The sequence below is a fragment of the Arachis duranensis genome, chromosome 8 (genome assembly GCF_000817695.3).
Source record: "Arachis duranensis cultivar V14167 chromosome 8, aradu.V14167.gnm2.J7QH, whole genome shotgun sequence".
In the NCBI taxonomy this organism is placed as follows: Eukaryota; Viridiplantae; Streptophyta; class Magnoliopsida; order Fabales; family Fabaceae; genus Arachis; species Arachis duranensis.
In genome coordinates, this window is record NC_029779.3 from 6,397,053 (window position 1) to 6,424,492 (window position 27,440).

The 27,440-nt window shown below is 34.9% G+C and overlaps 4 protein-coding genes across 7 annotated transcripts in view; 2 read left to right on the forward strand and 2 right to left on the reverse strand.

The window, feature by feature from the left end:
- Positions 1 to 1,013, forward strand: part of LOC107460399 (bZIP transcription factor 23) — a gene marked incomplete in the record, with an annotated part of 4,419 nt that extends 3,406 nt beyond the window's left edge. The window contains 1 exon segment of the mRNA XM_016078762.3: positions 723 to 1,013. Within this exon segment, the coding sequence (XP_015934248.1) occupies positions 723 to 797 (75 nt within the window).
- An 889-nt stretch (positions 1,014 to 1,902) lies between these two features.
- LOC107460403 (THO complex subunit 5A) lies at positions 1,903 to 7,660 on the reverse strand. Its single transcript, XM_016078767.3, has 9 exons — positions 7,241 to 7,660; positions 5,873 to 6,259; positions 5,502 to 5,792; positions 4,748 to 5,084; positions 3,994 to 4,331; positions 3,641 to 3,906; positions 2,794 to 3,343; positions 2,575 to 2,709; positions 1,903 to 2,374 (listed from the first exon to the last, which is right to left on the reverse strand). The coding sequence occupies exons 2-9, from the start codon at positions 6,113 to 6,115 to the stop codon at positions 2,111 to 2,113; spliced, it is 2,424 nt and encodes an 807-aa protein (XP_015934253.1). The 5' UTR covers positions 6,116 to 6,259; positions 7,241 to 7,660; the 3' UTR covers positions 1,903 to 2,110.
- Positions 7,661 to 16,414: 8,754 nt separating this feature from the next.
- On the reverse strand, positions 16,415 to 17,119 carry LOC107460336 (uncharacterized). Its single transcript, XM_016078694.1, has 2 exons — positions 16,802 to 17,119; positions 16,415 to 16,624 (listed from the first exon to the last, which is right to left on the reverse strand). The coding sequence occupies exons 1-2, from the start codon at positions 17,117 to 17,119 to the stop codon at positions 16,415 to 16,417; spliced, it is 528 nt and encodes a 175-aa protein (XP_015934180.1).
- A 6,848-nt stretch (positions 17,120 to 23,967) lies between these two features.
- LOC107460453 (uncharacterized) lies at positions 23,968 to 27,280 on the forward strand. Of its 4 annotated transcripts, none has more exons than XM_021128633.2 (6): positions 23,968 to 24,323; positions 24,454 to 24,540; positions 24,626 to 25,162; positions 25,450 to 25,816; positions 26,514 to 26,595; positions 26,925 to 27,280. In XM_021128633.2, exons 3-6 carry the CDS (start codon positions 24,694 to 24,696, stop codon positions 27,135 to 27,137), a joined length of 1,131 nt encoding a protein of 376 aa, XP_020984292.1. In that variant the 5' UTR covers positions 23,968 to 24,323; positions 24,454 to 24,540; positions 24,626 to 24,693; the 3' UTR covers positions 27,138 to 27,280. The 4 variants fall into 4 exon arrangements, with proteins under 4 accessions (XP_020984292.1, XP_015934304.1, XP_020984290.1 ...); XM_016078818.3 differs by having other exon boundaries at positions 24,458 to 24,540; XM_021128631.2 differs by having other exon boundaries at positions 23,968 to 24,540.
- The last annotated feature ends 160 nt before the right edge of the window (positions 27,281 to 27,440 follow it).

A 27,440-nucleotide genomic window follows, 5' to 3' on the forward strand; every position in this document is an offset into this window, starting at 1 on the left:
TAAATAAGGGCTAGTGAGTCGAGATATCATGCATTGTGGATTTAACTTTCTAGATAGACTGGCCAAGCTATGTCAATCAGCATATATGCTATCTGGTGTACTTGTTTATTGTCATTAACAAAGTATGCTGAATAAGAAAGTGGATTTGGTGCAAACAAAATATGATGAAATAACTGCTTTAAACTAACACCTGATTTTGATTCTTCTATTAATTATGTCATCCCATCGTTTAAGTGTTTTGATTCATTTGTTATTTGATCAATATATAATATAATTTTATATATTTTCTGAAAGGATGGCTTATGCCTCTCTGAGCTTTCTGTCATGACATGTTTGTGCACTCTTATAATTATTTCCTGGATAGTAGTTGAATTTATTTGATTATCCTTTTAGGTAAAGGTAGCAGGGATAATTATCTAATTATTTATCTTATTCCTATCTTAATATCACATGAAACGGTGGAAAAGGAAGAGAGACATTATCGTTGCAATTTTTGGAGGTGAAGACTTACATGATAATAAAAAATTATTAAATGACTAAACTGCCTTAGGATATACGTGTTCACATCTTGTCTATTATTTTTACATGAATACATCATTATGTGAGTAGCCATAGCATTTTATTTGTCAAAGATAGAATTTTTAAGTATCATCCCAGGTGATTTATGTTGGTTAAATTGACGCCATCACCGTAATTAACTGCTACATCTGGCAATTTCACAGGTTATGGAAATGATGAATTTGCAACAAAACGGCAAGAGAAGATGCTTAAGACGAACACAAACTGGTCCATGGTAGAGTGAAAGATTGGATTATGATCTCACAGTTGAAATCTATGTATATAAAATATAAAAATTGTGTTGTAGATTGAGTCTCTTGTAGATTTAGATTAGCACTTGAAAAGCATGATCTATTGTTTCTCTTATTAAAACATCATGCCCAGTTAGGGAGGTTGAGCACAATACCATCAGAATATGTTTCAGCATGCGTCCAATTTCATGCCATCGTTGGTTACATCATTTTTATTTTCTTTTCTTTTTACGCGCCATTGTTTAGTAGAATCCGAATTTGATTCGGTGAGAGATTGAAGCGTTTGTATTCAATATATGCCTTTCTCGTTTTCGGACTATTATAAGGGTCTGAGTTTTGGTGTTCAATATAGTTGTAAGAGCGCCCATTCTAAACTTTATAGTTTATCCCCTAAAGTGAAAGGCTCATTTTTATTTATCATCGTCTAATCCGACATTCAATAACCAGATGTCTTCGTATTGAAGAATATCATCACATCACTTTCAGTATAACTATCAGTACAGTTGACGATGCAAAGTTTCTCAAATCTCAACAGAGAAATCTCACCTTTTTCAGGGAATCTCAAATTATGATTGGATATGGCAAGGTAAAACCAATAAAAAATACAGCATCCCCTGTCCAATAGAGCTCAGGAGAATACAATCGAATATTAGTCCTGGTGGTAGAATTGAAATCCGTGAAGTTGTAGTTGCTCGCCATTTGCCACTCAATCAGAATAATGATGAACAGCGGAAATATGGAGGGAGGACCAGAAACTTTTTTCTCTTACAGTTACAATGATGTCTCATGGTAATATGATAGCCTGAATGACATTACATAAGTAAAATATTGGCTTAATTATCCTATCAATTCCTATAATTTCATTAAATGTGTAATTAAGTTTTTATATTTTTAAAAACTTTTATCAGAATTTTGACATTATTTTTAATTTTATAATTAGGTATTTCACATATAAAAAACATTAAAATTAATAGAGTATTTCTCTTAAAAAATATATGACCAAAAATCTAATTAGATCCTTAATTGTGGATTCTTTCAATTTGCGAAAAAACATTCTATTAACTTAACATATTTTACACTGAAAAAATTCTAATTGCAAAACTAAAAATAATGTAAGGATTCAATTGAAAGCTTTTAAAGTAGAGAAACTTAATTACAAATTTGGTAAAACTACAAAGAGTCACATAGTAATTAAACCTAGAATATTAGCATTTCTACAACACAACTGGGATTGGATTTGATCTTATAGATGATGTTCCTAAATCTCTCGCTCTAATAATCTAGCCAAGAATCTACATCCACTAGGAACAGCTGGAAGTGAACTTCGTGCCCTTCCAGGAGATCATCTTCCTGCGATCCCTTCCTCTAAATGATCTTGCCAGAAAGCTGCCGGTGACAGGCTTACACAAGCCAACATCAACCAAGGTAGTACTACTTGTCCTTTCAGATGTTGGTGATGCATCATCCAAATAATGGTCGAACAACATAGCAAGACAGCGCACTTGATGAGCCAATACATAATTTTGCTGGTCGACTGGTAGCATCTTTAGAATGTGAAGATTGACCTAGAGTAAGAAAATAAATCAAGATAAGCGTTACTAGGATTGATATATCAGATGGTTTCCTCCATATTTCTTCTATTTATGTTCTAACTCTTGTTCTGTTGGGTCAAGGATTTTTCTATAAAACATACAAAGCAAATTATGGCTATGCATAGAAATTTATTGTAGTAACACAAACTTTTGTTGAGCCCTAAGTTACTCACCTCTGCTTCCATAGCACGTAGTTCATTGTACCACTCCAATCCATCATTCTGATAATGGTCTCCCCCAGTGGATAGGCAGCGTAGACTCAGTGCAAAAAGTGGAGGCCTTAGAGGATACTCCATACTGATATTGATCTGCCAAAGAAAGGAGGAAGGTGGAAAATGCTAAACTGGTCTTGGGAATGAAATTCAGCAGATAAAAGGAAGGGTTTTGTTTACCTTTGCCTCTAAATTCACATTTGACTCATCTGCACTGAATTTTCTGCTGAGAACAAGGGAAAATTCCTTGACCCCACAGTCCATCCATGACACAGACTTTCTGCCATAATGATACGATTCTATATCTTCATCTTCCTGTTCAATTTGTGCTGGCTCATCAATATCACTTTCAATTTCTTCGAATTTTTTGAAGCTTTGTGACCTAACATTAATCAGTGAAGGTGTGACACTTTTTGAAATTAAGGTAATTTGCTTGGAGTGATCTAACTTAGACATGTTGGGAATCAATGTTGGGAGCTCCCCATCTTCTGTTATACTCTCCAGTTCTTCCTTTGTGGCAACAGAATGTTCAGCTCTATCAATATCCATTGCTTCTGGAGCATGCTCATCTTTATCCATGAGAGCTGGAGTTGAAGCCACGCGAGGTACATCTATGGCTCGTATAGGTGACCAAACATTCAAATTGCACAAAGGAGCGTGCAAAGCCCACGGAACACTCTTACAGGACAAAAAAGGCCATTCAAGCTTTGTCAGAGATTCTAGTTGTTCCCTGTAAGGCAATTGTAAAAAAAATCCACCATTATAAATTTGAATCTCCGCGATAAGAAGATAACCAGAGATCTCAACAAAAGAATGCAATTTCACTAAATGAACCAAAAGCAATGATATTAGACAAAGGAAACCCACTACTGTAATTCACAAAAGGGGAATACTATGATGATAGTCACAGCAAACAATCTAAGCAAAAGCACAAAAGCAAAATTCCAGTTGATCAAGACTATTGTAATTATCTTCACAAGGGTCCTTCATATTCTAGAACTGTAAACATATTAGACCAGCAACTCACAATAGAGCCAAGTGAGCTTTTCTCCTTGAGCGAATTCTTTGCAGAACTGTCTGTACTCTGTTCTGCTGGCGATATAATGAAAGACCAGATACAACATCATCACTCTTGGCTGCTCCACTATTGTCAGAAGTTCCATGACCAGTATGAAGCAACGGAGACACCTCAGACAGGAAGTCCAGTCCTGCTAGGTGCTGAGCCCATTTGTAAGGACGTGAAGTCCTTTGATTATTGAATGTAGCATCATCCCCAACAAAGAGTTTGGCTGACTACATCACCATCAAAATATAAAAATAAATGGCATGAGTAGGGGGGGGGGGGGGGTTTTAAAAAACATGTAAAGAAGGCAGCCTGACCTGGTGAGGAAGCTCGAGCCCTGTATCATTGGGGAATAAATTGCATAAGATGTCATTTTCAGGACCATCATTAGATCCTTCTATTCCAACACATACAATATTCAACTTCACCAAATACTCGAACTTCAGAGTAATGAGTCTTGTAGACTTAGTCTCAGATGCCTCATCGTCATACACATGGATAATTACTTTAAGCGGGTGAGCCTGAAATATTCCTGCTTGATCAAGACTCTCCTTGCCTTGAACCCTCCTTGGCCTTTTTCTTCGCCTTTGATCATCTTCTTCTTCATCCGGTGCATCATCTTCCAATTTGGAACTCTCCGTAGCAGAGGAAATACCTGCGCAGTACAATCTAATGACAGTTAACCATCCAGAGCAAATCTAGTTAACAATAAATATAAATTCGAAAAGGTCTTCAGGACCAAAATATTCATACGATCAAGAAACTACAAGCTATCTGAGGTCCATGCATTTCATAAAAAGCAAATGTTATCCATTTAACTAAGCAAAGGAAACATGAACTGAAGACCATTAATAAACATGGCATTCAATACTGTCCAGAATGATATCGTTTAAGTGATGGAATGATTTCAAGTTAAATCACCAAAACAAAACCAAAATAGATTTACAAAAACAGGGAAAAAAGCTATATATAATGTTACAATAATTGATTATAGTCCTGTGTGGATAAAATCAATAATGAATTCCATGCCAAAAGAAAAAACTGCAAGTTACAATATCAACTCCAAATTACCAGTGTCATTGTGAGCTTGTTGACGAGCAAAAGCTTGAGCATCTTTCAGGCTTCCTATAATCTCCAGATCAATGGATTCACCAAAGGCTTCCTTTTGAGCAAACAGCTGTGAATAAATCACATAAAGAGAAGGTGGAAGCAGCTCTGCTGAATGATGCTGCTTCAGTTTCTTAGTATGAAGCACTCCTAGTTGGTTTTGTACAGGTAACGATGCTTTCTTAAGAGACTTAAGATGCGAGGGGAGACTTGTCAGGAACTTCTTTCGGTTTGCTATACTCTCCAGAAGGCTTTTCTTTTTCTGTTCCAGTTTCTCATGAAGTTTGCAGAGCTCTTTGCGCTGATAAAAAATTGCATATATGAAATGAATTATAAGCTTCTCTATTGCTATTCACAAGATTAAAACCCAAAGATAGGAAATTGCTCAACCAGTCAGGATAGAAGAATGAAAAAGTGAAAGATTCTTTTCAACTTTAACGTGGTATAACTAGAAGCTTGCTAAAATCATTCAATAATCAACACTACAAAATCAGCAACCTCTAGCTTATCAATATAATAATTTTGGTAAAAGCAGAGGCACCCAATATGAATGAACTCGAATAAAATCTTGCTATGAGACATCAAACAACAACTATCAGTCTCTCTACTCTAGTATTCTTTCTAACGAATATCCAGATGGCCATTCCCTTAAATTACTTCATTATTGAACCCACCTACTTAAATATTGCCAAACACACAGAACAGGTAAGATACGCACCTGGAATAACTCAAAATTGAGCCTCTGAAGCATGAGATTATGAGCAGCGTCATTCGACAAAACAGAGTCCTTGATATCTTTAGGAGCGTCATGGAAGAACTCTTCCTCAGGAACAAGCTCAATGTCAGGATACTTAGACTTGAAATCATTGCAAGCTTTAATCGCCTTAACATAGTGACTCTTCTCGTACATCAGGTTATGAAGCTGCAGCGTCGTTAAGTCCACTGGTGCCTTGGCGCGTTCCGTTTCCGATTTGACACGGTCTTCCTCCGTCAGAATAGACCTATTCGCCTGAAACAAACAGGCGTATTCAAATTTCAATTTTGAATTTGCACCAGAAAAAAAAAACACTTAGAGGAGTGAAGGGGGACCTGGCGGAGAGTAACGAAGTGAAGGAACATCTGAGTAATGAGCTCGCGAAGGAGGTGCTTGGGTTTGGCGTGTTTCTTGATAGAGAGGATTTCGGTGACGATGTTTTCGACGGAGGTCTTGCTGTTCTGCAGCATTTCGTAGGGTGATTCCTCCGGCGTGCGGTTTTGTGAGGAATGCGAAAATCCTTGGTCGTCTTCCTCCACCGCATGTGCTGAAACTTCCTCTATCTCACCATCTTCCATTATTTTCGAATCAAATCAACGCTTCTCCCTTCACTCTCTTCTCTTCTTCTGTGACTGACGAATCAAACACCAAAATCTTACTTCTTCACTTCACTTCTGCTTATTACACTCAATTCCCCTTAAGGCCTCAACCCTTCCCAGTTCCTATCAAGGTTGCGGGAACAGGACCAGTCAGTGAATTGGTGAAGTGACTGGTTCAATGTTTCTAGGTTAATAAAAATCAAAATTTTACAATTTCACATAATAATTTGTCTATAATTTATCATTAAAAGTTCACAAACAAGTTCAAAGTTTACGACTAAAGAAAATCAAGGCAGTAATAAGACATCAATTATTAACAAATCAATAAGAACAGCTATGTAGTAATTATTAGGTAACAAAAACAGTGAGCAAGAATGCAAAACAAAGCACAATAACAATTAAACTGAAAAAACAGCATAGCAATATGCCAAAAACATAACAAAACTGAGCAATTGAATAAAACTAAAGAAGCAAGAATAACTTTCCACAGTTCTACAACACAGCACCTGAGGAACCATTAACAAAATGTGTTGTCAAAGTGGCATACACTGTGAGATAGGGTGCAGAGCAATTAAAGCATTGTATGAATTAAAATTAGCCGAAGCTTGGTTCTTTCATTTAAGTTTCTCAATCTTCATGTATATTACACATTAGCAACAGGACTTCTAACCTTGATCAAACAATATCAGTTCCAGATATAACAACAGAAGATAATCATCCATGATAGGCAACCGCTACACATTCTTTTAATTACAATTTTTTTCTCTTAACTAATTTGTAAAAAGCTTCTATTTCAAGTGGACATATCAATTTTCTAGGACAAGATTCTGCGGCCCACCCTCAATTTGAACAGGATGAAAAGAAATCAGTGTAGTCTCCAATTCGAACGGGAAGAAGCAATTCCACAGCACAGTAAGAAACAAGAACACAACAAAACTGAACAATTAAATAAAACTAAACAAAAAAAAACAATAAAGAAGCATGAACAACCTTCCACAGTTCCACAACACAGCAGTTGAGCAATCATCAACAAAATGTATTCTCAAAACTCAAAATCGGGAAAAAAAAGAAGAAGAAGAAGAAGAAGAAGAGATAATCGTGTACCTAACAGAGGCGAGCAAGGCTGGAGGGAGAAATAAGGGCTGGAGGCGACCAAGGCTAAGCTCGGTGGAGGGACAAATCGCGGCAGGAGGCGAGACTGGAGGTGGCACGGCAGAGGGAGAAATCGAGGCTTCAGGAGGGCGATGGCAGAGCAGCGGGGGACGGGGTTGGCTAGGGAAGAGAGAGACGCCGCCGGATGGAGCAGCGGAGGTAGCTGCGATTGGAAAACAGAGAGACAACAGAGGCTGGAGCAGAAGACGACGACTGCGACACGCTCTGTCTGTCACATTGCCGGCGGCGACGACACCCTCTGGCGGAGGAGAGGAGTTCAGCGATGGAGAAGGTGGCCGCTACTAGGGATGCTATGAGGGCGAACTGAATCTGTGAACTGTTGAATCATGTATGGGTTTAGGATTAGTCACTGAGTGAGAGAATTTTTTATTTTTTTTCAATTAAACGACGACATTTTATGCTTGAGCTCCAAAACCGGTCATTCTAAAAAAACCGACTGGTTCAACCGATTCACTAGTTAACCATCAATTCAACATATTCTTTCGGCTATTTTTTGCCAAATGGTTTTTAAAATTAATTGAATCAGTCAAAAGACAGGTTTCTAGTTAATCTGGTTAAACCAGTGGATCCATATGATTTTCAGAATTATAGTTCCCATTCGACCATTTCAGCTCCGGTTTTTTAATAATTATTAAAAATATTTATTTATCTTATTCTTACAAAATAAAAATATTTTTATTAAAAATATAAAAAATTTAAATTTTTAATTCTTTTATTTTATATTTATTAAATAAAAATATTTAAAATTTTTTATTAATAGTAAGTTTATCATGTGATCTAAGGATACATGTTAGCTAATCCTTATTAAAAATAAAAATATATATTTTTTTAGTCAATTGATATATTTTTTGTCTATAGATGTAGGTTTAGAATTGAGAGTCTAAATAGGTTTAAGGCTCTAAAGAAATAACGATTTATTAACGTTTAATCCATTCTTTACTTATAGAGCTGCTAAATGGGTCAGTTTAACCTATTTAACCCATGAATTATATGAGCTAACTTATTTAAACCCATTTTATTTGCGGGTCAAAATTTTATAGCTCAGATCATTTATACCCCGTCTGACGGATTAAATGGACTGACTCATTTATTTGTTGGCTTTTTAAAAAAAATTGAAAAAAAACTAAAAAAGTCCAATTTTGAGGAGAAGAGGTGTTGTATATTTTTGGATAAAAAAATTTTGTTTGGCACAAAAAAGTTAAAATTCCAATAAACAATTAAACATATTTGCTATTAGTCTTTTTTACACATTGTATATTTAATTTGAGTAAGTGTTATGCTCTAAATTTGTCCTTTTAATTAAAAATAGAATCACATTTACATCCAATTAGTGATTTTATATTTCTAATTCTAATATTTCTAATTAAAGGAGTATTACTAATTACAAAAGCAGCAAGCAATGTAATCACAAAATCTTTTATTTAATCCACCAAATTAGCCAACACAAAAGAATAAATTATCAAATAAAAATTAGTGACTTAGTGACAGAGAAAGAATTTCAATAGAATTAAATTAAAAAAGTACATAATTTAAAACAACTAGACAATATTAATAAAATATCAGGTATCATATTAATTGAATCCACTTTATTTTTATAATGTTCTTTGTCACTATTATTTTCATACTCAAATTCAGCATCTATAATTTAAAATTAATTAGTAAAAAACTAAATAAATGCAATATGTAAGTCACTTATTATTTATTGTCAATAGAAATTAACAAAATAAATTTAAAAAGTGAATTACCATCGCCTTTAAATTTGTGTATTCAATTATGAGCACAAATAAAAACTTGCACATTCTTATTCAAAATAGAATTTTTATACTTATTTAAGATAGGACCAATAGAAAAGGCCGATTCCAAAGCTACTGCTGTAGTTATTAGTATACTAAGTACATTAAGTCATGGAAGCTAAATCAGAAAAACGATAGACTTGAGACCTCCAATATTATAAGATATCTATTTTAGAGTTCATATCAAGAATTGACTCATCCAAATAGATATTTAAAGAAGACTTTCTTTGTGAAGCATTAATTTGAAAATTTATATTTCTCAACTCCTACAATATTCTAAAAATTTAATAAAACAGTTAAAAAAAATAACATATTGATAGAACCATATAAAAAAAATTATATTAACATAATACACAACAGATATAAAACTTGCATCAGACACATCAAATAAAGTGGATCATCCTCTCTAAAAGTTAAAATTCTTATCTGACCACTAAGGACATTAGAAGAGGCGTTATGTGACAAAATTTTTTAATATGTTTCGAACAATAAATACAGTTTCTTCTTGATGGTGGTCAATTTTTCATTAGCAATTTATGAATCTACTTTATTCAAACAATATCCCAAAAACATGAAATTTCATTTGAGGATCGAGAATAGCTCCTAGAGAGAATCATGGAATAATCCCTCCAATACTTATCAAATTTAAATTTTATTGGTTGCACCATTTTACTTATGACCTCGTACTCACTAATAGAATATTCTTTCAGCAAGCACTCAATCTTCCAAATTTACATAAAATATAAATTTAAAGTAGTATAAGATTGACCTGACATCAAGGTAGTGATTTTGTAAAATGGATTCAGAAATTTATAGATTTTTTTTCTCTTTTTCACTCTTCTTTGGATAGACAATCTTTAAAATTGTTATTCTTCAAAGAGAGTCTAACAAAATCATGCTCACATCTTAAGGTACTCTTCAACAAGAAAGTAGAATTCCATCTAGTAGGCAAATCTAATTAAGTTCACTCTAACGTCAGAAATTTCAAGTGACTTAAGAACACCTATAAATTGGATAGCTCATCATAATATTGAGAAATAAATCTTTTATAATTTAATCTAAATTGTTCTTGGTCATAGTATTATTAAAAAGGGCATTAATAATCCGGAAAGACATATATATATATAATGGTCTTCATTGGATGAAAATTAATAGATCTCATTTATTAAATTATATATAGAGGTGGTGCATATAAAGATATGACTATTGAACTGACTCACTTTGAAAATTCCTAATGGTTATAATTACCATATATTTGTCAATAGGATATTCTCAAGATGAACATAGTAATAGAGTTTCTTTTGACCTGCAACTGTCATAGTAATTAACAACGTATTTATTATACTTTGATTTCGGACACCTAATACCCTAGGGTGCTAGTTGAATGGATATTAGGTATGATTTAAATACTTGTAAAATTAATGATTAGTCAATAAGAAATTCGTCAACTCTCGGTAAAGAGTTTGAGCTCTATGATTATAATGACTGAGATGAATAAAACCTTGGCCAAGGGGATTGAATGAATGAAGAAATGAGTTTCTTAGGTCATTCACAGTTCATTATAATAATGGTAACAAGTTAGAGTTTGACAATTAAACCATACTCTAAAGGTTAACCAAGAGCTGGAAAGATGGAAAGAATTATACTTTGTTCTTCTCAGTTTTTTAGTAAAAATATATTACTTCATATTATTGAGTCGTTGAGGAATGTTGTTAGACGCCAACCTTGATTAGTAAATTTAGTATGACTAATTTACTACCCGCTTAGTATTGAACCTATGGGTTCACACACTAACGAGTGTTCTAATCTTTGCTGTAGAATTATTTAATTATTATTTTGATTTGATCAAATAAATAATTATATTAATTCAAATGGAATATTATTATATTCTTTGCTAGCACCAAGAATATAATAATAATATGATAATTGAGAATATTAAATAAGATTTGAAAATAATTAGTTATTCTATTTCTGAATTTGAATTATAAATTTGGATGAGATCCAAATCGATTATGTTTTAAATTGTTATGATATGATTCATAAAATTTGAAGGATTCAGATTTGGAATTTCAAGATATGATTTAAATTTGAATTGATAATCAAATTTAAAACTAGTAACAAATCTCATACTATATATATGTATGTCAAGAGTAGAGGAATATAACAGAGAGAATAACAAGAGTTTTATTCTTTTACTTCTACGCACGTAAACGTATGTGAGCCTAATTCTTGGAAAAGAATTTTATGGCGTGCAAAGAGTTGCAAGAGGTTTCTCAATTTAGATCAGATCCATTGGTCAAAGAGTTGACATCAAAGGTTGGTCTCGGTGTGGATACGCATAGCGCCTTTGTACTATCGAATGAGAAAGTGATTTTTACTAGCGTACACAGGTATTTAGATCTGATCTATATATTGTATATTATTGGAATAACGTTTAAGCACAAAATAGATCTTTAAGGATTACTTTTTTCTCTTCCGCTACGTGTTATGAACACATGGTAATCTTTTAGTAGTATAAGAGCTTTGGCTTTTTTTGTGTTTAAATCTTTATTCCTATATTTCTTAAAGTTTGTGAATTAATAGGATTAATTCAATTTTTTTAAACATGTGATGTAGTTATTTTCATTGAGATGGTTTTCTAATAAATTAATAGTTAATTTATTTTAATTATTTAATTATGATTAAATTATCTTTTTTAATATAAAAGTTATATTTATAATCAAATATTTTGTTTGATTTTATTTATTTATTAAATTTTATTGTGATTTTGATCACAATAAAAAGAATAAGATGCAAAATATCTTTTGTTCATTTTTTATATATATATAAGTGTATATATAAAGGTCAAATTTGATTTATTAATTTTTTAAGGCTAAACGTTAGTACATGAAAAATCAAATTTTGATTTGATTAATGTGTTTTGAACACTATAATTTTAGAAATTAGTTTTTCTAATTTTCTTGATTATAAAAAGCGGCCTGACAACCAGGAGTTTTATTTTCAAGATGATAATTAGTATATACATTTGATGTATTAGAAATTTAATTTTATATTTTACCTAGACAACCTAGGAATATAAAATTTAATCCATGAATACTGGAAGAAATTCTCTAACAATGGAGATAAATCCTAAAAGTTAGGAGATTGTCAAAAAAAAATTATCTCTTACTACCACACCTTCCGAACGTGAAGTAACGTCCGAAGATTGTGCAACTACTGGTGCACTATCATTTGTGGATGAACCACCATTATCATTCTAAACCTCATCCGCCATGTGTAAAATCCTTCCACTTCTCAATCGAATACACTATGACCACACAAAAATCATTTGACACACTTAATTTTAAAACTGTCCCACCGGGCGTGCCAATTTGTTTTGTTAATTTTTAGCAAATCGAAAGTGGTTCGATATCTAATGGTCTGGGAGTGAAACCTACTCCTCTTTGCGAGTACCAGTTTTTCAAAGTGCATCAAAGACCTTTCAATCGGACAAAAATTTAAGAAAATCTAAAAACAGTAAATAAGACTTTGAATTTACTAAATTTAAAATGATTTGCGTTGAAATTAAATAAAGCAATAAAATGTCTTCGATTAGATCAAAGGAGTTTTGAAACTGAAATTAAAGTACTGAAACATAAAATTGAACAAGGAAAATAAATGTTCCTTTAAATATTAATTTGCAAAGAAAGTAAAGTTTGCAGAAAATGTAATAGAAAAGTAAAAACAAGTGGAAGGAACCCTACAGAAAATTGACTCAAAACAGACTTAGTAATTCGCTGGGATGTGAGTGTGCGTGAGTAATTTCTGAAGCAAAGTTCCAACTCTTGTGCCTTTGAGTCTTCTTCTATTTATAAAAGTCTTCAACCAATCACATTGAAGTGTAACTCCCATGTTCATTAATCCAAAGGTAACCGTTTCCGCTTCTTTTGCTGGATAAAAGGTAACGTTCAAAAGCAACACTCAAACCTTGGGACCTTCAATTTGGCCCGTTGATCAGCTTGTTGACTGGTCATGACAAAGTCTCGCTCGATCTTCCTTGCCAAAGGGCTCTCTTTCGATGTTGACTTTTCTTCGAAGACATACGCTTACTGACTCTTTGAATGCTCCCTTTTTCGAAACAAATTATTTTCGAATAATAATTATCAACTTCATGTGGTGTTAACTGCACCTGAATGTCCACCTTAAAATAATTGTATAGTTGACCCAAAATGAGTCATATCGAGAGGTATAGCTATAACGATAAAGGTTAAGTTGCATTAGTGTAGCTTGTTTACTCTCTTTCATAATGGTGTATAAATACCTCACATCGTCTTCTTATTAATTGCAATGTATAATCACACTTTCCATATTAATATCAAATATAATTCACTCTCTTTTCTCTCTATATCATTGTTGAGTAAGGTTGGGTTGCCTCCCAACAAGCGCTTCTTTAATGTCTTTAGCTAGACTTCACTATACTTAACTTAGTAGTAGTGTTGAGCCCCCTGGCTCTATATATCCTTCAAGGTAATGCTTAACCCTCTGTCCATTGACAGTGAACCTGGTTTCTTTACCTTGAAGTTCTATATGTCCGTAGGGTGATACCTTGGGAATCACAAACGATCTTATCCACCGGGATTTAAGTATTCACGGGAATAGTTTGAGTCTTGAATTGAAGAGCAGGACTTTCTATCCTGTTTCAAACACTCTGGAAGTTAGCTTCATGTTATGCCACCTATTTACCTTTTCCTTATAGATTTTTGCATTTTCAAATGCTTCTAAGCAGAATTCATTCAACTCATTTAGTTGGAGCAGCCATTTCTCCCCTGCTACTTTAGCATTAAGGTTGAGGAACCTAGTAGCCCAATAGGCTTTATGTTCTAGTTCCACTAGCAAATGACAAGACTTTCCATATACTAACTAATATGGTGAAGTTCCAATGGGGGTTTTGAAAGCTGTTCTGTATGCTCACAGAGCATTATCAAGCTTTCTAGCCCAATCCTTTCTAGAGGCACTTACTATCCTCTCTAGGATTCGCTTCAGTTCTCTATTTGAGACTTCAACTTTCTCATTAGTTTGGGGATGATACAGTGTTGCTACTTTATGGCAAACTTCGTATCTACTTAAAACAGAATCCAGCTGTCTGTTGCAAAAATGAGTTCCTCCATCACTGATTAGTGTCTTGGGGACACCAAATCTGTTGAAAATATTCTTTTGAAAGAACTTCATTACTAATTTAGTGTCATTAGTGGGTGTTGCTATTACTTCAACCCATTTAGACATGTAGTCTATTACCACAAGGATGTAGGTGTTTGAGTATGAAGGCAGGAATGGTCCCATGAAATCTATCCCCCACACGTCAAACAACTCAATCTCTAAGATTCTTTGTTGAGGCATTCTATGACCATAAGGAAGATTGCCAGCCCTCTGGCAACTATCACAGTTACGGACGAACTCTCTAGAATCCTTAAAAAGAGTAGGCTAGTAAAAGCCACTTTGGAGCACCTTAGTGGCTGTCCGCTCACCTCCAAAGTGTCCTCCATAGTCAGAGCTATGGCAATACCATAGAATACTCTGTGCCTCTTCTTCAGACACACATCGTCAGATTATTCCATCCGAACATCTCTTAAAGAGATATGGCTCATCCCATAGGTAGTACTTTGTATCATGCATGAGTTTTTGGGCTTGCTACCTGGAAAACTCTTTGGGAATGAATCGTATAGCCTTGTAGTTTGCAATGTCTACAAACCAAGGTACTATCCGGATGGCATAGAGCTGCTCATCTGGAAAGAATTTGAATATGTCAGTAGAGGGAGAAGAAGTCCCTACTAGTGGCTCAATCCGGGACAAGTGATCAGTCACCTGATTTTCTGTCCCTTTTCTGTCTCTAATTTCTATATCAAACTCTTGCAGGAGTAATACCCATCTTATAAGTCTAGGTTTAAAATTTTGCTTAGTGAGTAGACACTTTAGAGCAACATGGCCACTATAAATAATGACCTTAGATCCTACTAGGTAGGATCTAAACTTGTCAATGGCATAAACCACTGCAAGTAGCTCCATTTTTGTAGTAATGTAATTTTTCTATGCATCATTTAATACGTGACTAGCATAATAAATGACATGCAGAACCTTGTCATGTCTCTGACCCAGAACTGCGCCAATGGCATGATCACTTACATCACACATTAGCTCAAATGGCAAGTCCCAGTTGGGTGTAGAGATAATAGGAGCGCTGACAAGCTTGGCCTTCAGAGTTTCAAAGGCATGCAGGCATTCTTGGTCAAAGACGAATGGAACATCAATGGCCAAGAGATTGTACAGGGGTTTGTTGATTTTAGAAAAATATTTTATGAACTTCCTGTAGAAGCCTGCATGTCCTAGGAAGCTTTTGATAGCCTTAACACTAGTTGGTGGAGGTAAGCATTCAATCACTTCCACCTTAGCTTGATCTACTTCTATCCCTTTGTTTGTGATTTGATGACCAAGAATAATGCCTTCAGTTACCATGAAGTGGCATTTCTCCCAGTTTAGAACTAGGTTTGTTTCTTGGCATCTTTTCAAGACCAAGGTCAGATGATCAAGACAGGAGTCAAATGAATCTCCATAAACAGAGAAGTCATCCATGAATACTTCAATAAACTTCTGTACCATGTCAGAAAAGATGGATAACATACATCTCTGAAAAGTGGCAGGTGCATTGCACAGGCCAAATGGCATTCGTCTATAGGCAAATACACCCGAAGGACATGTGAATGCCGTCTTCTCTTGATCCTGTGGATCTACTACTATTTGATTGTACCTGGAATAATCATCCAAGAAACAATAAAAAGCATGAGCTGCTAGTCTTTCTAGCATTTGGTATATGAAGGGTAAAGGAAAGTGATCTTTCCTGGTGGCGTCATTGAGTTTTCTATAATCAATGCACATATGCTACCCTGTAACTGTCCTTTTTAGGACCAGCTCGTTCTTTTCATTGTGAACCACTGTCATTCCTCCCTTCTTCAAAACAACCTGGACAGGGCTCACCCATGGGCTATCAGTAATGGGATAAATAATCCCAGCCTCATAGAGTTTAGTAACCTCCTTTTGCACTACTTCCTTCATAGTTGGATTCAATCGCCTCTGTGGTTGTACCACTAGTTTGCCATTATCCTCTAGCAGGATTTTATGCATGCATCTGGCAGGGCTAATATCCTTAAGGTCACTTATAGTCTACCTAAGGGCGGTCCTATATGTTTTAAGCACTTGAATTAGTGCTTCTTCTTCCTATGGCTTTAATGTAGAGCTTATGATCATAGGATAGGTCTCTCCCTCTTCCAGAATGCGTATTTCAAGGAAGGGGTAATGGCTTAAGCTCAAGCTTAGGATGTTTCTCCTTTTCCTCAGAGGTTTCCAGAAGTTCCTCTGAGTTAGGCTGAGTATCATCAAGGATATCATCAAGCCTGTCCTTAAAGCTTTTGGCCATGTTGACTTCTTCCACCAGGGAATCAATGAAGTCAATGCTTAGGCATTCCTCAGGAATGTCTAGATGTTGCATAGCCTTCACATGATTCAGTACAAACTTCTCCTCATTGATTCTTAGGGTTACTTCCCTTTTTTCAACATCAATGAGGGTTTGTCCTGTAACTAGGAAGGGTCTTCCTAGGATAAGAGATGCACTCTTGTGCCCCTCTATGTCCAATACCACAAAGTCAGTGGGAAAGGTAAAGGGTCCAACCTTGACAATCATGTCCTCTATCACTCCTGATGGTATCTTAATAGACCCATCAGCAAGCTGAAGGCACATGTAGGTTAGTTTGACTTCCTCAGTCAAACAGAGCTTCTTTATTAGAGAAGCAGATATTAGGTTGATGCTTGCTCCAAGGTCACATAGAGCTGTCCTTATATAAGCATCACCTAAAGTGCATGGTATCATAAACCTCCCAGGGTCTTTAAGCTTCTCTGGTAAGTTGTTCTGAATGATTACACTACATTCCTCAGTGAGGAGGACTATTTGTGTCTTTCTCCAATCCTTCTTATGGCTTAGAATGTCCATAATGAACTTCGCATAAGAAGGTATCTATTCAAGAGATTCTGCCAAAGGGATCTTTATCTCTAGTGTTCTAAGATACTCTGCAAAGCGGGCAAACTGTTTATCCCTTTTCTCTTGATAGAGTTTTTAAAGAATTGGCATCTTAGCCTTGTACTCATCAACCTTTGTTGATGAAGGCCGAATACCATTTGAGTTGGAAGGGGAGTTACTAGCTTGTTTAGGAGGGTTGTTATCAATCAATGACTGACCTACCTTGCATGGGCGTTCAACGCCCCTGCTACTATCCCCTTGGGCATTTGGACGCCCAATCTCTCCCTTTCCTTGGCGTTCAATGCCAACAAGGTAACCTTCCTGGGCATTTGAATGCTCATTCTCTGCCTTTTCCTGGCGTTCAACGCCAGAAGGGATACCTCTCTCGGCGTTGAAACGCCAAGAGTTATCTTGTGCAGAGACCTAGTTTTCTTCTATGGGCTTTTCATTTTTATTATATTGAGGTTGGGTTTTAAAGTTTTCCCACTCCTCAATTGGATAGCCTAGCATTCATCTGTTATCTGCTTAGATAACTGATGCCTGGTTTAACTCAACTGGGCTTCTATATTTCTGTTAAAAGCCTGAGTTTCTCTCAGAGCCTTTTGCAGTTCCAGCATTTGCTGGGTAAGGGCGTGCAGTTGCTGAGTCAATGGGCCATCCTGCTCTTGAGGGTTAGGCTCAGCAACTACTGCCTTAACCTCTTCTTTTATAGAGGTCTTAGGAGATAAGTATAGATGCTGATTAGTGGCAACTGTCTCAATAAGCTCTTGAGCCTCTCCTATGGTCTTTTTCATGTGTATGGAACCACCAGGAGAGTGATCCAAAGACATTTTGTCCATGTCTGAAAGACCATAGTAGAAGATGTCTAGCTGTACCCATTCTGAAAATATTTCAGTGGGACATTTTCTTAACATCCTCTTATACCTCCCCCAGGCATCATAAAGAGATTCACTATCTCCTTTTTGATTCCTTGGATGTCCAGTCTTAGCTGGGTCATCTTTCAAAGGGGAAAGTGATGATTTAAAAACTTGTCCACTAACTGTTTCCAAGTTTTTAAACTATCTTTAGGTTGGTTATCCAGCCACCTTTTTGCTTGATCTTTTAAAGCAAAAGGGAAGAGCAATAACCTGTAGACCTCTTGGTCTACTCCCTCACTGTGTACTGTGTCAGCAATTCTTAAGAAATCTGCAAGGAATTCTGTAGGTTTTTTCTGAGGAAACCCAGAATACTAGCAATTCTGCTACAACAGAGTAATAAGTTGAGGGTTTAATTCAAAACTACTAGCTCTGATTTGAGGTATGCTGATACTTCTTCCATAGAAGTCAGCAGTGGGAGTTGTATAAGACCCCAGAGTTCTCTTGAACTCTTCATTCCCACTTTATTTTATTAAACCAAAATTACAATTATTTAATTAAAAGGAATTTAAAATTTAATTATTAAATTTCGAAAATAGAAGAGAGAGAAGAAGAAAAGAATTTTTGAAAATTAAGAGGAGAAGAGAGTTAGTTAGGTGATTTTGAAAAAGAAGAGAAAGAAGAAGGAGAGATATTTTTCAAAAATTATGGAGGGAAGAGTTAGTTAGGTGGTTTTGAAAAAGATGAGAGAGAAATATGAGAAGTATTTTCGAAAATTAAGGAGAAAGGAGTTAGTTAGGAAGTTTTGAAAAAGATAAGAGAGAGAAGATAAGATATTAATTAAGAAAAGATTTAAAATAAAAATAAAAGATAAGATAAGAAAAAGATTTGAAATCAAAATTTAAAATTAGAAAAAGATAAGATAGAAATTCAAAAGATTTGAAAAAGATTGAATTTTAAAATTAGAAGTTAGAAAAGATAAGATAAGAAACTAAAAAGATAAGATTTTGAAATTTGATTTTGAAAAAGATTTAATTTTAAAGTTTGAAATTTGAAAAAAGATAAGATAAGATTTTTAAATTTTGAAAAAGATATGATAAAATTTTGAAAAAGATATGATTTTTATTTAAAAAAATTTTGATTTTTGAAAACTTGACAACTAAGATATGATAAGATAGAATTTTAAAATTGAAATCTGAATTTGTATTACAGGTATGCTACACATACAAGCCTTTTTGGCTTACAAGTCTTATAAGTTGGCACAAGCCCAACAAAACACACGCGCATTACACTCTCACATTCAAGAGTAAATACACGCACATTATTCAACCACTTCCTGTTTCCAAAGCGCGCTACTCACCATTATGAATGACTCTTCTCCTTCTTCCTCGATGAAAACCACAACTATCATTTTTCTTCGCGTTTCTCCTCCTTTTCCTCTTCTTCCTTCTTCTTCTCCTCCTTCTTTGTGTTTCTTCTCCTTTTTCTTCGTGTGTTTCATCTTCATCGTCGTGTTTCTCCTCCTTCTTCTTTTGAATGCAACATTTTTTCTTCTTTGTTTGATTTTTTCCTCCCAAAAAGAATTATGAAAATATGAAATAAAAAGATGAAGACGAAGAAGCAGCAGAAGATGAGGAGGGGGAAGAGGAAGAGTTTTGGATTATGTAGAACTCATCAGAATAAAAATACACCCAAATATCTTCGTATTACACCCAAATATCTTCATTTTACACCCAAATTTGCTACAGATACAGCAATGAGTTATGTTACGTGTACACTAAAATCAGCCACCAAAGTCAGCAAGGGCTGCAAAATACACCCAAAATACACCACAGAAGGGCTGCAAAATACACCCAAAATACACTATATTAAAACAAGCATAAACTATAGAATGCAAATACAACTATAAAAACATCATAAAAAATAACAAAAACCAGATTTATGAATCATAACTAAACAGAAACTAAAACAATTCAACTAAAAGAATAAGACAATTCACCCTCCGTCATATGAAAAGTCATAAACTATAAATACACCCAAACTATTATAAAAATACACCTAAATATTCCTGATCTACACCCGAACGTCTGATATAAAATGGACAAGATTATATTAATTATAATCAGAACTAGTACATTAGATTCAATTTAAACAAGGAAGAATTAACATCAAATTTCACTGGCAAGGTTCACGCAATGGATCATTTGACAATCTGAAGTTGAATTATCCATTATCTTCAAAAATAATTTCAGAGCTTGATGTCAAAAAAAATGAAAATTGAGAATAACGAAGAAAGAGAACAAAGAGAGAAAAGCACGTAAATGAAGGAGAAAAAGAAGGCAAGAAATTCGAAAAAGAAAACGGAATCGTTTCAAAAATTAAAAATCTGTTAGAGGCGCGTGAAACATATGTGCATAACAAACGCGTTTGAGCGTAGTATCAATTAGAGGATTTGTAAGACTTGTATAGAAAAATCACTTATATGTAGAGATTAATCCTTTTTATTATTAATTTCGAAAATTAAGGTAAAAATTAGTTAGAAAATATATATTTTTTATTTTTTTAAATTTAATGAAGAGAGAGAGAGAGAGAGAAAGTTAAAGACACCAAACTTAAAATTTTTAGATCTAGTGCACACAATTTTCAAAAATTTGGAGGGAAAACACAATAGGACACCAAACTTAAAAATTTTAAAATCAAAACACAAACAAAACACAAGAACACTTTGAATGTTAACAAGAACGCAAAGAAGAAGACTCAAAGAACACAAGAACATAGAAAGAATACCAAACTTAAACTTTTTAGAAAACTAAAACACAATGTTCGAAAATTAAAGAAAACTAACAAGAAAAATTATTTTTGAACAATTTTTAGAAAGAAAGACTCAAAAGAACATCAAATTCCAAGAACATAAGCCAATGTTGTAACCAATTTAGCAAAGAAAATAAAAATATTTTTGAAAAATCCTTTTAGAGTTTTCGAAAAAATATAAGAGGAAAAATAAAAATAAAATTAAAAATAAAGGACTCAACACGAACACAAACTGAACAAATAAAAGAAAAATATTTTTAAAAAAGTTTTAGTGATTTTCAAAAAATTGAGAAGAAGAAGAAAATAAAAAACTAAAGGATTAAAAATAAAATAAAATAAAATACCTGATGTAGGGAGCTAGACAATCCTTCAATTTGTCCAACCTCAACAATCGCTGGTAACGGCACCAAAAACTTGGTGCGTGTGTATGCAATCCCCACACTTTTCGTATAGCAGCAGTACCAGCAAGTGTACTGGGTCGTCCAAGTAATACCTGAGCGAGTTAGGGTCGATCCTACAAGGATTGTGGCTTGAAGCAAGCTTATGGTTGTCTTACAAGTCTTAGTCAGGCGGAATCAGAAGGTTTATGTTTAGATGCAGTGTGATTGTGAAATTGAAAGGGATAAAACAATTGGATTAATTAATAAGAATTATATGCTGGAATTGAGTTGAGAGTCGGAGTTGCCTTATCTTTCTGAATCAACTCTGATACTATTATCTTCTTTGCTTGTGAATGATCTTCTTCTATAGCAAGCTGTAAGTGATCAAAGTCATTACCCGTGGTCATTGATCTCCTCTGCTACAGAATGAACGCCAGGGCCCCTGGTCATTCAATCCAATGGAGGGTGAAGCTCTTGCAGGCTATTCTCTTGGCGATCCTACTCAAAACGCCACGGACAAGGTCGAATCTTCCGGATCAGAGAACGCTGCTTCTTTGGAATCTAGTCTATACCACGGAGACCTTAATCTCCCCAGAGATTGACTGAACTGGTGTCTCGAGAAGTCCTCAACGAAATCGTGGATTAACCGAGAGATGTATAAACATAGCTGTTGGCTCGTGCTTTTCTTCCAGGTACTCACACGAACCCAAGTAGACGCAGGTGTTTGTCAGGCACGTTCGTTTTAGTGTGATGAACAGAGCTAATTGATTAGATCATCTTGTTCATCACGATGAAGATCGAATATACATATTAGAGATAGATCAGAAACGAATCGAAGAAGAAACAATAGTACTTTTATTAATTCATAGGACTCAATAGGGCTCCTTCCCTCAACCTAGGAAGTTTAGAAACTCATACTGAGGTAGAAGACAATGTAAAACGTGTATAATGAGAAAAAGTGATGATGGATCTCCGAATTACATAAATATAATCCCTTAAATACTAAACAGATATCTAGTAAGGGTAAAATAGTCTATTTAGTGCTAAAATCCACTTTTAGGACCCACTTGGTGAGTGTTTGGGCTGAGTTTTGATGAGATCCACGTGCTATGAGTCTCCTTGGGCGTGAAACGCTGGCTAGGGGGTCCTTTCTGGGCCTTTGGACGATGGGCTCTGCTCTTTGAGCGCTGGACGTCTGGAATGGGGCAGGAAGACGCCAGCTTCCGAATGCAGGCAGGTCAGATCTAGACAACATCTGCAATGCTTTCTCTGTCTCTGAATCAGACTTCAGCTCCAACTCTTCAATTTCAGCCAGAAATTACCTGAAATTGCCCAAAAATACAAAAAATCATAGTAGAATCTAAAAATGTGAATTTAACACTAAAACCTATAAAAACTTAATAAAAACTATATAAAAATAATATCAAAAAGTATATAAAATATCCGCTTATCAATGTTCTCTTTTTCTTTTCTTTTTTCCCCTCTCTCTCTCGGTTAAAACGGGCTTCAACTTTAGCTCTCCAAGTAAAATAATTTCCTTCATCTAGCTTGATTGAAATCAGAATTTAGAAGCTGTACACCACCACTGCTCGGTTAGCAGTTGGATTTGGAGTTGCGCTTGTTGGTGTTGGATTTGCGGCATCAACCTAACTTGTATCGGTTCCGCCATTGACATCTCTGAAGCTCTGATACCATTAAAATAATGTCGGTGGCTCAGATATATGTAAGAGAGATTGAGAGTTTGAGAATAGATGAGAGAATTGGGATTAAAAATTATTATTTTAACTTCTACATTCTACATCTTTATAAGAATTTATATATACACTTGGACTTATAACTTGCTATACCAATAACCAGTAATAAGTAACTAATAATTCATCATTTCATCTAACAAACTCTAACTAACTACTAATTTCCTCTAATTACTATTTGATCCTTCACATAGCGTGAAGGATGAAAGCCTCAAATTAAACAAAAAAGATTTGTAACCAACAACAAATCAATATTCATTTAAAAAAAATATATTTTCAGTCCTTGACATTTGTTCATTCACCATTTTATTTACTGATTATTAATTAAAAATAAATTATTTTCTAGCAAAATGATTAAAACATATACAAATTGTTTCCTTTGAAAACTTCATCTCGTAAGCACATCTGCACACGGCACATCCTTAATGTAAATAAACTTTAGTTATTCTTTTCATTTTATAGTAGAACTATAAAGAATAATCAACATTCTCTTCATTATAGTTATTCTTGTGCACATGCATCAACTTACATTTTCAAAGTTTAAACAAATAAAAAAGGCCACGAGAATATTAGTATGAATGCGAAATTTCAACAGGTTGGGTGCTAAACAGAGGGAGAATGATTAGATAGCATTTTATCAGGATCGTGCTATGTAAATTTCCCTGAAAATGATTATAAAAAGGAGAAAGCTAATTTAAATACAAATTCTGCTGAACAAAGTCAGAATGAAGCATGGCAGCACATGTGCACACATCTACTTTGAAGTTGTTGAGAGAGACTTAAAATAATTAATTATGATTTTTATTTTGAGAGAAAAGGAATTTGAGTGTTGAGAGGGGCTATGCAGCAATTTTGGCGGGACGCATGCATGTAGTCCGTACTCGTCCTCAAGTCTAGTCTCCACTCGCCAGTAGGCGGTACCACCGCCACAGTCACTCAACTACCCAACGCGTTCGCACGAATCACGTGTATATATTAACTTTTCTTTTCTTCTTTTTAATTTCTGGATTAAATTATTAAACCCTTTGGGGTTAGCATGAAAAGAAGGCCAGAGCAGCCTCTGAGCCAAGCAACAGGGCGCAGATAATTAACGGAAACAACTTCCACTTGCCTTCTAAAAATATTTATAGTCGTCTCTTTTTCTGAATCCAAGGCCATTAGCATTATTAATTATCATTAACAAAGGGTTGTGGTTAATGACAAATTCGAATCTCCTGTTCATGCAAGTACTCAAGTCTCTGTAGTAAAACTAAGGAGGAGGAATAATGATGCGTATCCAATGATGTGGAGTGGTGAAGATCCAAATCCAAACAAGCACACAGTGCGCAACAATTGGAACCTAAGCGAGTTTCGTCAGAAAAAGGATAACAAAGCCCACGAGGTACACCTCATTCTGTTTTCCTTTTTTTGTTCGAAATTAAAAAAAGGAAAAAAGAAGAAAGAAAAAGTTTAGGAACTCGGCATAACAGTGGCACATATTCACATCATTATTATTTCATTTGAAAACCAAGACAGCGATGTTTATGCTTATGCTTGTGACGCTGAAGACGAAAGCCTGGTGGATTCAGCTGCAAACTCTTTCTCACTAGCACTCAAAGGTATCATATACCAATCCAAAAGCCCCTTTTTGCGCCCCCTGATTTTTTAATCCCTAGGATTTTACTTTTCCTTTTATGGATAAAGAATGTCAAGATAGGAGATCAAGATTTGAAGCGTGATCAGCCTGGTGCATTGGATCTGGGGATTTTGCAATGCAAAGCCAAAAGGGTTGGAGCTCTGGAAGAGTTACTCCAACTCCAAGGAAGAACATTGGCGGCGGAGCTATGCTGCCGTTTAATAATGGGAGAGGACTACCTTCAAAGTGGGAAGACGCTGAAAGATGGATTCTAAGTCCTGTTGGTAGAGATGGTGTTACTGGGAATTTGGTTTCACCACACCATAGGAGACCAAAGTCAAAGAGTGGTCCACTTGGTCCACCAGGTGTTGCTTATTATTCAATGTATTCTCCGGCAGTGCCTCTCTTTGGAGGAAGGCATTCCGCTAATTTGGCCGGGCCTTCTCTGTTTTCGCCACCTGTAGCTTCATCTGATTCATTCACAAACCGCTCCGGTGGTGGCCATGGTGTTGTCGTTCTGCCCACCACAGAGCCTACTTTACTCCGGTCCGCTAGTGTCCATGGATGTTCTGAAATGCAGAGTGAACCATCAGCGCCTGATCAAGGTTTGATTTCAATATAACTCATCCTAAAGGAATTGTAATTGCTCCGCTTCTGATTGATTCAATGATATTTGTATATTAGATCCTTGATATAATATTGTATGGATGGAACAGATGGTATCCAATGTGAATTCATAAACAATTTCATGAATAATTGGTCTTATTACAAGTAGATATGATGTATGATTATTTTCTAGTATGATTTTTTGTTTTTAAATGAATGGTATGATTATTAAACTATGCTTCAATGCATGTGATGTTGCATTATTGATGTTGGAACTAATTCACAGAGGATAAGCTTCATAGCTTCAAAGATGTGGGCACCGATGTATCTGGTGCTGTTTCAAGGAGGGACATGGCAACCCAGATGAGCCCACAGGGTAGCCAATGCTCCTCTCCCAATTTGAGTCAGCCTTCTTTCTCTACCTCCACTCTGTCTTCGTCGACCTTCACAGAATGGCGGAATGTTGCTTCCTCTAAAATGGATGTAAGGGATGTTCAGGTAGATGAACATGTCACCGCAACAAAGTGGTCCAAGAAACACAGGGCCTTATTTTCTGGCAGAGGCTCAGAAAATTTTGAAAGCAAGCAAAAGAAAGAAATTAGAAATCTAGCTTCAGCTTGGGATATTGCTGAAACGCCAAAAACTGCCTCTAAGTATGTCTACCATTGTTATTGTTATTATTGCATCAATTTACTTCAGTTATTCTCGTAAAATATTACCAAAGAAGAAAATGATTCAACACAACTTTGCACCGTAAAATATGAAACTACTAAGTATTGCAAAGAATTTGACATTAAACAGTGAAGTCATAAGTCTAACTTTTTAGGCCCAGTTTGGATAACCAACTTAATTAAGCTCTTTTTAATAAAATAACTTAAACAATAAATGATTCTGTTAAAAGTAATTTATAAATAAGTTATTTTGTGTTTGGATTTTAACTCTAAAAGTGCTTATTTTATAGAAATGTGATGAAAAGTAGAAGTATGATGAGAGAAGTCATTTTTTTAACTTTTCTATAAGCTCTTAAATAACTTCTTAGAAAGTTGCAATTTGATTTTGAAAATTGCACCCGACATTAATACTACTACTTTTCATAAGTCAAAAGTTAAAAAAAGTTGCTTCTAAAGTTTCCAAACTTTCCCAAACGGACCTTTAGTCTCTTCCTATCTGATTATGCAAAACCACACACAAAATGAAATTTTCCTTCTTTGCTCATCATACATAATTCAAAGAAGGAAGTTTCAAAGTTTAAAAATTATATCGGAGGAAACTCCTAGACTCCTATAATTTGGTAGCAAAGAAATCTTTGTACAAACAGTTTCTAACTGCCACTTACTTTGATTTGTTCAGGGCTGAAAGGGAGGAAGCCAAAATCAATGCATGGGAGAACTTGCAAAAGGCAAAAGCTGAGACAGCAATACGGAAACTAGAGGTTATTTCCTAGCTACTTCTCTTTTTGGAGAATTCCGTAAAGGAATTGCTAGGAATATTTAGCAAAATAACTATTTTAAAATGTTTATTTATATTTTCCGTAGGGGCTCCTATTTTGGAATTATCCCTTATCGTTTTGCTTATTAGAAAGCCCTATTATATAATTATGATCATAGATTGTGTGGATTACATTATTGACGAAAAGATAAGTTCGTAAATGTAATAGTATTACTTTGTTGTACACAGAGCTAAAGATCTATGAAAACTCATATTGAAGTGAAAACGTTGAAGATAGTGATTATAAGTTATAACTTGTTGGTTCTGTTTCAGATGAAGCTAGAAAAGAAGAGAGCATACTCTATAGACAAGATTATGAACAAGCTTAAATTGGCACAGAAAAAGGCTGAGGAAATGAGAAGTTCAGTTATAAACATAGAGGCTGATGCTGATCAAGTTGTACGAACGTCTCGCAAGGCTAAATTATTTCTTAGAATCAGTCAGATGGGTTCATTGAGTGGTTGTTTCAACTGGCATGCCTCTTAAAGCATACTTCAAGTGTTTGAGTGATATATTGGGTATGTTCCTCTGTAATTTAGTACCGTTGCTGTTTGCAATCTATGAAACAACAAAATTCATGTAATATATTCATTTGTTAGTGAAAAATGGAGTTAAAAGTTTTGTATTTCTCTTTAAGGTGTCCATAGTCACACTCGATTTTTAAGCAATTTACTTTAAAATCTAAGCCTCAATTGCTCAGACACAGCCCCGGAGTAGGGATTCAGTGGTTAACCATATGTGACTGAAGGCCACACTTTGAATAAGCTTCGTGTATATATGTTCTTTTCT

Excerpts from the sequence above, each read along its gene's own strand:
- LOC107460336 (XM_016078694.1), bottom strand. The coding sequence starts at position 17,119 with ATGGACATTCTAAGCCATAAGAAGGATTGGAGAAAGACACAAATAGTC. Across the intron at positions 16,625-16,801 it reads TAGAGGACATGATTGTCAAG|GCTATGCAACATCTAGACAT; the intron begins GTTGGACCCTTT and ends AATCATGTGAAG.
- LOC107460453 (XM_021128631.2), top strand. The coding sequence starts at position 24,694 with ATGCAAAGCCAAAAGGGTTGGAGCTCTGGAAGAGTTACTCCAACTCCA. Across the intron at positions 25,163-25,449 it reads ACCATCAGCGCCTGATCAAG|AGGATAAGCTTCATAGCTTC; the intron begins GTTTGATTTCAA and ends ACTAATTCACAG. Across the intron at positions 26,596-26,924 it reads CAGCAATACGGAAACTAGAG|ATGAAGCTAGAAAAGAAGAG; the intron begins GTTATTTCCTAG and ends GTTCTGTTTCAG.
- LOC107460403 (XM_016078767.3), bottom strand. The coding sequence starts at position 6,115 with ATGGAAGATGGTGAGATAGAGGAAGTTTCAGCACATGCGGTGGAGGAA. Across the intron at positions 5,793-5,872 it reads ACTTCGTTACTCTCCGCCAG|GCGAATAGGTCTATTCTGAC; the intron begins GTCCCCCTTCAC and ends TGTTTGTTTCAG. Across the intron at positions 3,907-3,993 it reads GGCTCGAGCTTCCTCACCAG|TCAGCCAAACTCTTTGTTGG; the intron begins GTCAGGCTGCCT and ends ATGGTGATGTAG.